Source organism: Geospiza fortis, unplaced genomic scaffold (genome assembly GCF_000277835.1).
Source record: "Geospiza fortis unplaced genomic scaffold, GeoFor_1.0 scaffold891, whole genome shotgun sequence".
NCBI classification, from domain to species: domain Eukaryota; kingdom Metazoa; phylum Chordata; class Aves; order Passeriformes; family Thraupidae; genus Geospiza; species Geospiza fortis.
Window position 1 is genome coordinate 230,317 of NW_005054649.1, and position 10,958 is coordinate 241,274.

General features: G+C 47.9%; 1 protein-coding gene across 1 annotated transcript; it reads left to right on the top strand.

The window, feature by feature from the left end:
- The first annotated feature begins 41 nt into the window (after nt 1-41).
- On the top strand, nt 42-4,809 carry CHPF2 (chondroitin polymerizing factor 2). The gene is made up of 4 exons (XM_005430564.3): nt 42-128; nt 1,849-2,413; nt 2,858-3,040; nt 3,329-4,809. The coding sequence occupies exons 2-4, from the start codon at nt 2,021-2,023 to the stop codon at nt 4,589-4,591; spliced, it is 1,839 nt and encodes a 612-aa protein (XP_005430621.1). The 5' UTR covers nt 42-128; nt 1,849-2,020; the 3' UTR covers nt 4,592-4,809.
- The last annotated feature ends 6,149 nt before the right edge of the window (nt 4,810-10,958 follow it).

The following is a 10,958-nucleotide window of genomic DNA, read 5'->3' on the forward strand; positions in this document are numbered from 1 at the left end:
GCGCCGCCCGCCCGCGGAGATCCGCCCGAGGCAGCGGAGGGGAGGCCGGGCCCGGGCCATGAGGACTTCAGGCCGCGGATTGTGCCGTATTACAGAGACCCCAACAAGCCTTACAAAAAAGTGCTCAGGTAAGGTATGCTTTTTCTGGCCTGGATTTTCTTCAAGGATAATATTCTCGTGAGAACTTTTAAATCTTCGTGTAATTGAACAGGTTCAAGGTGAAATTTGCTGTTTGAAATAACTTGTGTGGTAATAGTGTGGTGCACCACGGTAACGGCCAAGATTGTTGCTATAAGGGATGTAAGAGATGCGTTCAGGAAATTAACCTGAGGGGGAAAAAGGCAGCAAAATTGCCTAAGAAGAGTGAGAATATTTCTTCTCAGTACAGGGAGGATGATTCTGCCCTGCTCAGGTGAGACCCCACCTGCAATGCAGCATCCAGTCCTGGGGTCCCCAACGCAAAAAGGACATCAACCTGTTGGAGTGAGTCCAGAGGAAGCCACCAAGATGATTGGAGGAGTGGAGGAAAGGCTGAGAGAATTTGAATTGTTCAGTCTGGAGAAAAGAAGCTTCTCAGTGATCTAGCTGCAGCCTTACAGTACTGCAAAGGGAACAGCCAAGAAGGATGGAGAGAGACTGCTTAACAAGGACGTGGAGTGATGGGACAAGGGGGGATGACTTCACACTGAAGGGGAGTAGGTTTAGATTAGATATTAGGGAGAAAGTCTTTCTTGTGAGGATGGCAAAGCAGTGGCACAGGTTACCCAGAGAGGTTGTGGCTGTCCCATCCCTGGAAGTGTCCCTGGCTGGGTTGGACAGGGCTTGGAGCATCTAGTGGAAGATGTCTCTGCCTGTGGCAGGATGTTGGGACTAGATAATGTTAAAGGTCTCTTCTGCCCCAGACCATTCTGGGATTTGGGGATTGTTTTGTTACTTGTGTTTAATAGAACATGTTAAATTATTCTTCAAAATTTGTTTTAACTGGTCTGCTTGTTAGGAAAATACTGGACAATTAATCATAGTGTATGTGTTAAGGAAATTTTCCTGCCTGACCACCAAGGAGCCAATCTGGGTATTCCTGCTCAGCTCCTTCCACGCACCACACTCATACTGCCAGACAGGTTTCCTTGGCCCCGGGTTTCCTATAGCAGAGTCTCTTTGGTTTCTCTTAGTATTTCCCTTATGGTGTAGCAACACCATAACAGCTCAGGGTGGTGCCTCTGCAGAGGGACCCTGAACAAAGGGACCCCTGGACTTTTGTGCCCCCACAGTCTGTGTATTCTCTTCGCATTTTTCCTCATGTGCCCCTTGGTGCAGTGGTGGTTTTTGGTCTGGAGTCTTCTCATTGTTCACTGGGCCCTGCAGGGCTTTGTGCAGGGGTTTGTGAAGCCAGAAAGCAGCACCCATTGCTGGCTCATGGCCTGGCTCTTCAGTGATCTCCCAGCACCCAGGGCCCCATGTGCAGCTGGTGTACCCCAGCACACCTCAGCCACCAGCACTAGAGACTCCTCAACAATCATTCCTGTGCTTTTGTTGAGCATACCTGCTAAGCTGCACTGTGTACTAAGCTCCAAGTGGTTAGCTCTGTGGTATTTTAATTTTAATTGCACTGGCACAGTTTTCTAGCTCAGATAGATAATGTGAGATTCTAGCTACCTTGAAAGAAGCAAGTGTTTTTACAAAATGGGATTTTCACTAGTGAGTCTTCTCTTCAGCCTCTATGACCAGGCTTGACTTTTTCGCCCTGGGTAGATTCCAGCATTTAATGACCTGTCCCAAGTTACCATAATTGTTTGATTTTTTTTTCTCCTCCAGCTGTTTGTCATGTAGTATGTACTTCCTTTACAGAACTCGCTACATTCAGACAGAACTGGGATTCCATGAGAGGCTGTTTGTGGCTGTGCTGACCTCCAAGGCCACGCTGAACACGCTGGCCGTGGCAGTGAACAAGACCGTGGCCCACCACTTCCCCCGCCTGCTGTACTTCACCGGGCTGCGCGGTGCCAAGGTGCCCCATGGCATGGTGCTGGTGGCCCACGGTGACGAGAGGCCCATTTGGCTCATGTATGAGACCATGAACTATATCCATCAACATTTTGGCTCTGACTATGACTGGTTCTACATCATGCAGGATGACACCTACACCCAAGCTGAGCAGGTCAAGGCTCTGGTGACACACCTGAGCATTAACCAAGATGTGTACCTGGGGCGAGCGGAGGAGTTCATTGGGGGAGACGAGCAGGCCCGGTACTGTCACGGGGGCTTTGGCTACCTGCTATCCCGGAGCCTCCTGCTAAAGCTCCACCCACACCTGGACAGCTGCCGCAATGAGATCCTCAGTGTGCGCCCAGATGAGTGGCTAGGTCGTTGCATCATTGATTTCCTTGGCATCACTTGTGTTTCCCAGCTCCAGGTACTACCTCCCTGCTCAGGTTTTGTGTTAGCTGAGCCTGACAAAGCCCAGAATCTGATTCATTCTCAACTGCTTAGCCAAGAGGCTTTTTTGTGAGCTGCTGCTGTGAGTTCCAGAGGAAGGAAGGGCTCTATGCTATGGCAGCATTGGTGGGGAGGGGGCCAGAATCACAGCTGGGATGATGAGGGAGAGAGCACACACAGGATTTAATTTTCAGCCTAACTGGCAGGGCTGATTCACAGGTTTTTGAAGGCATGATAAAATGTATGTTGGTAGTGAAGCAAGTGCGAATGCAGTGCAGGGTGGGAGGGACAACTTTCCCCTTTTTTTTTCTGGATATTGCAGTCAGTATGGAAAGAAGGGCAGACGTGTGTATGGGGTGAGGAGAAGCTGCTCTGTGAACTCAAGTTCCATGCCAGTCTTTCTGGCTTTTGTCTGCTTCAGGGCCAGCATTATCGCACTTATGAGCTAGCCAAGAATACTGAGCCGGAGAAGGAGGAGGAAGAGGACTTCCAAGCAGCTCTTGCAGTGCACCCTGTTTCTGACATGACCCTGATGTACCGGCTGCACAAGCAGGTCAGCAGGATCCAGCTGGACAGAGTCTATCAGGAGATCCAGGACCTCCAGGTATGTGGGGAGGGCTGCCTGCAAAAACTCCTTGACCCAAGGGAGGATTTCCTTCATTTTCAGCACACTGGAGGAAGATCATTGCTTCTGTTTGTGGGCAACTGTCAGTCAGACACAAGCTGTAGTCCCTTGTCTCAGAAACAGAACTTCTGATACCACATTACCCAAAACTCCCGGTGTGACACTACCCATGTACACTTGTAGGTGGTGAGGTGGGCCTGGGGAGGAGCTGGCCTAGAGCTCTTTGAGAACATAGTGGTGATCACTTTGTGCTCTTTCTCTGCACAGATGCAGATCAGGAACCTCACAGCACTGACCCCTGCAGGTGAGGCAGGTGTGACCTGGCCTGTGGGCATTAATGCCCCGTTCCTTCCAAAGTCTCGTTTTGAGGTGATCAGCTGGGACTACTTCACGGAACAGCACCTGTTCTCCTGTCCTGATGGCTCCCCAAAGTGTGAGCTCTCTGGAGCCAGTAAGGCAGATGTCAGTGAGATCATCGAGTCTGCGGTGGAGCAGCTGAACCGTCTCTATCAGCCCCTGCTCCGCTTCAGCAAGCGGCAGCTGCTGAATGGCTACCGGCGCTTCGACCCCACACGGGGCATGGAATACACCCTGGACCTGCTCCTGGAGGCTGCCACCCAGAAGGGTCACAGTCATGTTCTGGCCAAGCGAGTCAGCTTGGTCCGACCCTTAAGCAAGGTGGAAATTATTCCCATGCCATATGTGACAGAGGCCACACGAGTGCAATTGGTGCTTCCCTTGACAGTGCAGGACCTGGATTTTGTAGCAAACTTCCTGGATATGTTTGCTATGAACACACTGGACACACATGATAATGCCTTGCTGACTTTGCTTTTTATCTACCATCCCTACGATGCCCAGAGAGTTGGTCAGATGGATGTTTTTGCTGGAGTCAAAGCCATGGTAGGAGAGCTAGAGAAACGCTATGCCGACGTTAAAATCCCGTGGATTAGTGTTAAAACTGAGGTACCATCGCAAGTCAAGCTCATGGATATAGTCTCAAAGAAGCACCCTGTGGACACACTGTTTTTCTTGGCCAGCGTCTGGACCGAAATCAACATGGAGTTTCTTAACCGCTGCCGCATGAATACCATCAGCAACTGGCAAGTCTTCTTCCCTGTGCATTTCCAGGAGTTCAACCCTGCGCTGGTGTACCGTGGTGAGCAGACAGCATCCTCCAACACTGACTTCCTGAGGGACGGGCATTTTGACAGACATTCTTTTGCTGAGGCCTGCTTTTATAATTCTGACTATATGACAGCACGTACCAAGCTCGCAGCTGATATCCTGGACCGAGATGAGGTGCTGGAGAGCATGGAGGTATTTGATGTCTTCCTGCACTATTCTGGCCTGCACCTGTTCAGGGCTGTGGAGCCGGGGCTAGTGCAGAAATATACACAGAGAAGCTGCAATCCCCGGCTCAGCGAGGAGCTGTACCACCGCTGTGTGCTCAGTAACTTGGAAGGACTTGCATCCCGCTCACATTTAGCCATGGCCCTCTTTGAGCAGGAACAGGCCAACAGCACTTGAGAGATGAGAAACATCAAGAGCTTCTCAGCACCTTAACACTCGGCACTTTCCATCCCCTTCCCAGCCTTGCCATGGGTGAAGGGTATGTGAGGTCAAGGGAGGAGGAAGGCTTTCCCAGACCCTGAGGCACATGGGCTATGGAATGAGGCTATTTCAGTAAAGGGGGTTTGTTTTGTTTTGGGGGTTTTTTAAAATAAATTTAATTTTCTTTCCAGGCAGAGTAATGTCATCACTTGTAAACTTTGCAGCCTCTGGGATGAGGGACGTAAACAAGCTGTAGAAGGGACCTTACTTAAAGCTATGTAATTCTGCTGAGCAGTGCAGGGAGAGAATGAGTATGAGCTGTGTACTTGGACAAAGTTACCTTGACTGTGCTATTCTCAGGGCTGTTGTTGCACCCTCCTTTGTGTTTATGCATTTCACTTTTTCAAGAGGTGTAAACACAGCTTGTCTGGGTTAGCTGGACAAAGCTATTCAACCACTTTCACTTTGGTGGTTTTGGCTCTTCCAAAGGTATAGAGTGGTTCCAGTTTAAATATCTTGGGGATGGAGACTCCCAGCAGTAGAGGATTTACAGTAGAGTAACATTTACAGTTCAAAACTTCTTGAGGAGACAGGTCATTGTCCTTGACCTGCTGGCCACTGTCCTGCTGCTGTGGCCCAGGGTGCTGTTGGCCACCTTTGTTCCGAGGGAATGCTGCTGGCTTATGTTTAGCTTGGTATCCACCAGGACCCCACTAATCCTTTTACTTTTTCAGCTTTCCAGTATCATTTCTCCAGCCAGCATCCCAGAAATCAAAGCCCTGATGTGAGCTTGTGAATTTATGTGACAAGCCGGCAAGTGTGACTGACCCTGTTCAACGCTGCAGGGTCACTGCTGAAGGAGAGAGGTTGTATTTGCTACACTCATCTCATGAGGTGAGCGAAGTGAAGGTCTGGTGTGGGCAACAAAAGAGATGCTGGAAAATTAGAAAAGCTTGAAAGAAGTATTCAAAGTCAGGAACACTGGTTCAAATTGGGTAGAAATTTCAGATTTTCTTATTTAAGTAAGGCACGTCTCAGTTACATTTACATGGGAGGATCACAGCTGTTTGCAGTGCCTTATGGGGATGAGTGTTTGTTGCTAAGCGAATGAAGCAGAGCAATGCAGAGTCCCCAGGCAGGTGCAAAGGAGAGCTCTTTATTGCAAAAAACAGGCCTTTTTAAGTAGTTAGGCTGTTATCAGTAACATTCCATTTTAGCATGCCAAATGTAATTCAACTAACCAGCATTCACCACAATGTGAGCACGTAATGGTTACATAACTTGTTTTTCTATCTCCAATTCAGATGAGTCACTTTCCCATAGTCCTCTTCTACTTAGCCAAAGTAGCAGGCCTAAGCCATGATTTTACAAGGTTAACAAGGCCCTTATTTTATAAATCTTTACCTATATGCAACATGTGAGCACACATTCACAGAATGAGGACAAGGGCAATTTTCTGGGAAATCTTTTTTTAATATAAGGGTTGCTTTGTATGAGGAGGTCCTGATCCATTATGATCCAAGTAGGAAAGGGACTTGGGCTGTGTAGGGTGCTATTTAAAATATAATGTGTTAGAGCAAACACGAAAGAGTAGTGTACATCATCTCATATCCTTTAGATGTGGGGAGCCCCAAGTGGGCCTCTGATCCACACCCAGCATGTCCTGCAGACCCCACCTGCAGAGCTGATTCTCTCTTTTTTGCAATTAAAGCCATTATAAGAGTGCAAGAAAAGAACTCTGTTCCTCATTCTTGCTGTCACACAGAAAGGATGTATGAATGAGAATTTCTTGCCTCACTGTTAAACAAACACCAGGCCATGTGAGTGGCAGAATGGCTGGGCATGACCAAGAGCTGCCCACGGGCATTTCTGTATGATGAGCTGGCTGAGACTGTCTGGTGGGCAAGGGGTTTGTGCAGCCAAGCCAGGTCTGACTGTTGCCCTGTGAGCAGCACAGGCCTGTGTGTGCTCAGGTTAATGTTCTCCATGGGATGCAGCGACTGCCAGGTGGGATCATGTGCCACAGATGGACAGAGTGAAAATTCCAGTGCTGCTCGCCTTGGGGATGGTGTGCTCATCTTGAATGCAAAAGAGATTCTGGTGCATGAAAAATAACTTCCCAGTGTCAGCAAGGATACAGAGCTTGTAATTGCAGGTTTCAGTACAGTGTAATATTCAAGGAGAATTCCATGGATCATTGTTCTACATAACACATCTGGAAGCACTGGCACAGGACATGGTTCTGTAAGAAACTAAGCAAGCAGCAGATCTTCTGCACAGGGACACAGCTGGTGCCATGTCACCAAGCTGAGCATTAACCTGGGAGAGATGCAGGAATTGGCTGTCAGGAATTGCTGACTGAGAGCTGTAGGGGATGTGACAGGTGGGGATGTCTGGGATGTAAAACAAGCTGCTAAAGGAAAGGGTTTGAAATGACATGGGGCAAGCAAGAATCATTGGTGAGTCCTCATTAGAGAAGAAAGAGAATCATGGGAAACAGGATAGTGAGATTTGATGGATGTAACCCAAAAGCCAGGAATGTTGTTGCCAACTTCTTGTTGGCAAGCCCCTGCCTGTGTTCAGGGTATGTCAGATGATGGTGCAATGCTACACAGAACTTAAAATTCTTAAGAGCATCTTGTATCTTGGGAGAAAGCTGAGGGAAGCTGGAAGCTGATTCTTCTATTTTTTACAATCCAGCTCTGTGGGAAAGGAAAGACAGGAAATACTGCCAGAAAACTGCCCAATCCATAAGCTGGAGATTCTGGTTTTTATCTGCGGGACAGTTCTCCAGCCAGTTGTTTGACACTTAATTGATTATTTGGAAACAAATATACGATCTCTACAAATAAAATCAGCAGAAATGTAAAAATATGCAAAAAAGTCATGAAGAGAGGATAATAGTGAAGAAGAGTGTGTAGCAGAGTAAGGCCCTTCATATAGACTTTTGTCTTAGAACAGTCAAATGCAAACTTGCGTGCTTGGGGAAGATGGTGTATCACTCCTCCAGAGAGAACTCCATGTTAAAAAAAGGTAAGTCTGTAAAGAAATTGACTGTATTAAAGTGCAAGCAGCTTTATTTTTCTTGGACCCACTGTTTCAGACACTAATGCCCAGGCTCTGTCCCAGCCCTATAAAGTATAGATCTAAGACATGATATCACAGATCTTTACAGGTAGACAGTCTGGGGGAAACAGATGCTGTTGATATGAGACAGCAAGAAGGGCCCTGGTGGCATAGTACACAGCCTATTTTTAAGGCTTCTAGGGAACAAAGAAGAATGTTTGAGGTTCACAAAACATACCTCAAGATTGTAAGAAGTATTTTACAATGTGAGATGCAAAACTCCTGTAAGACAAGGGGTAATGACTTTAAACTAGGTTTAACAGTTTTAAACTAGAAGAGGGTAGATGCAGACTAGATAAGAGACCATTTTTAAAATGAGGCTGGAAAGCGCTAGCAGAGATTGCCCAAAGAACCTCATCCATGGAGGTCTCCGAGGCTAGGTTGAACGGGACTTGGAGTGACCTTATTATGAGTTGGAAATGTCCCTGCAGGGACATTTCCCCACCCTGGCAGGGTGGGACTAGAGGGCCCTTAAAAGTCCTTCCCAACCCAAAGCTTCCTATGAGTCTATGGACTCTTAGAAGGTTTGTGAGTGATCTGATTAGGGTGTGTGCGTACATGTACAAAATGAAAACATTGGATACTAAAGCAGTTTTTAGTTGTCCAGGGATAAGACATAACTGCAGCAGATTTAATTCCAAAGGAAAACAGGCACATGCTTTCAGTGCTGAAAGTGAGTAGCTAGTGGAATTACAGTGGTAACTTTTCCCATGTGCTACAGTTTACTTGGTTTGTGTAACAGAGATCATCGGAGGCAAGTGTGAACTTACTTGTCAAATGTAAGTGGGTAGAGTAAGTCCTTCATGGCCTTACATTTCATGACTGTCACTACACAGTGGATGAAATTTGCAAAAGAGAAATCTATCAAAGGCTGTTAAAACACAAAGCCAAAACCTCTGGCACAGCAGGTCTCTGAATTACAAATCTGTAAGCGTTAGGAGAGCTGCCAGGGAGGGAGCACTTTGTCTACCCTATTTTAGTGATTTTTTTCTAAGCAGACAGTGTCAGGGAGAGGGTAAATCAGTCAGGTGTGCTTATGATTTGACTCTGTGCCACCATTTTTTCTCTTGTGCTAAAAAAGACTAGATCTTTTTTTAAGGATGAACTTTATTTCAGCCAGAAATGATGCACGATATGGGGATCATGATACCGAGTCTGTATACTGCAGTGGGGTCATGTACTGGCCAGGAAGATAAATTACCATGATTGACAGGTTTGATCCTGTAGCCCTGAAGAAATGCACACCCTTATGTGATGTCTCTGCTTTCCCCAACATGCACTGGGTGTGTTTACTTTTGTGTATACTTCATTTTCTTTGGGGTCCACAGCAATGGATATTTTTCTTCCTTGTCTTCAGTTGTGAAGGTAATTTCATCCATTGCATGTTTTAAACTGGCTGACATATCCTGTTGGAATAATCTGTTGATCCTACAGAAGGATGTGTAGTATATGTAACAAACAAAGAAGCTTCTGTCCCAGCTGCATTTTTTGACTTCAAGAAATAGGTAAAAATAGACTCTCCGCCTTTTCATCTGTGACAGAGCTGCTACTCTATCCCAAGTTAACAAGTATACCTTAAAAACAAAACAACCCAAACCCAGATGCTGTGAACTCAGATATTGTATCTAATCATAGTGTTCATCAGTCTTCTCCAAGACCAGAATATAAATCATGTGCCTCTGCCATGTGACCTGGACGAGTAGCCCGTCTCCCTGGGGAGGATGTGCCCAGGGTGGCCTCCCCTCTGCTCCTGGGGCACACCTGAGCAGAGTTCAGGTCTGTCTGGGCAGGTCCTGCACTCAGACACAGCTCACAAGCTGCTTCACCCCAAAGTGCTGCAGAGACAATTCCCAGCACACTGGAGAGTGCAGCCCAGGTCTTGCAGATGGTCTAAACTGCTTCACAGAAGTTCTGGAGTTGCTGTTGGTCAGATGAGCAGAGAGAGGACAGGATGCTCTCAATAACACGTTTCCCCAGCTACAGCAAGGTATTCTTGCCCAGCACACTCCTCCATTCTCAACTCCAGCACAAAGAGTTCTTTTCAGAGGAGCTCGCTGTCTTCTGTTTGGCTTGGAGCATTGCCTTGTCACACATCCATTGTGAAATATTCTGTACAGCACTGCAGAGCGTGTGCAGGTTCCAGCTGCCAGCTTGGTCTCAAGCCAGGGGTCATGGCCTGAACTCCACTATACCAGATGCTTTCATGCCCCCCTGTCCCAGGGCTCATCACTTCCCAGACCTGTCCTTCAGCCAAGGCAGTCACCCTGTCCCATTATGAGCTCTTTCCCGTGTGTACTCGGCACTTACCTTCTCTTCCCAGCATGCATGCTCAACCCTTGCTCATGGATTCTCAAAGGGGGCAATTTTCTGGTGACAGGTACCACAGAAGCTCATTTTGCATTTGCAACAGTGTTTTGCTGGTACAAATAACCATAGGAAAAAGCTTGAAAATGTGACACAGAAAATGTAGTGAAAAAGCCAAAAGCATGTGTACAGTCCCTCCTTAAAAACACCCACTAAGACTTAAATCCACCTTGTGATCTTTGCAATATTTTACTTTATCTTTTAGACTTGCACTGGTTTTGAGCATGTGAAGCTGTCGGGTTTGCTTGGGTCCTTGCAGGTGGAGCTCAGTCCTTTCACCGCTTCCTCACAGCTCCTTGGATCATTACTCCAAAGCATTCAATGTCAGCGCTCATTCTGTCCGAACTTCCCTCATCCCCATGGACTGCAGGGCTTTGGCAAGTTACACTGAGGGTTCCTTCTAATCGCTCTGTCAAAGTGCATGTCGCAGAGATCTCCCTCTGGGTGTTTAAGAAGCAATTTTCCTTTTCCTGTTACAATTGACACCGTACCTCAGACCCGTAGCCCGCCAGGCCCAGGACCCTCATCTCCACCCTCCCGGGAGCCACCAGCTCCTGAATACAAGGCAAAGTGTGCGGATGGTGGATCGCAGCTCTGGGCCGGTTCTGAGTTTGAAGGACTGGACGTGCCTCGGAGTTCCCCGACCTGTTTACTCTCTCATCCTGCTACTCCCGTCCCCATCGCCACTGGAATTCTCACTGCCTCCCGGTGAACCCCGGCCCGGTCGCTGTGGGTGCGAGTCCCTCTCGGTAGCGGTCGGAAGCGCTCCGGGCCGTGCTGGGGCCGGGCCGGGCGGGGCGGGGGCTCTGCGTCGGGCCCCGCGGCCCGGGGGTGATGCGGAGCGGGGCCGGCA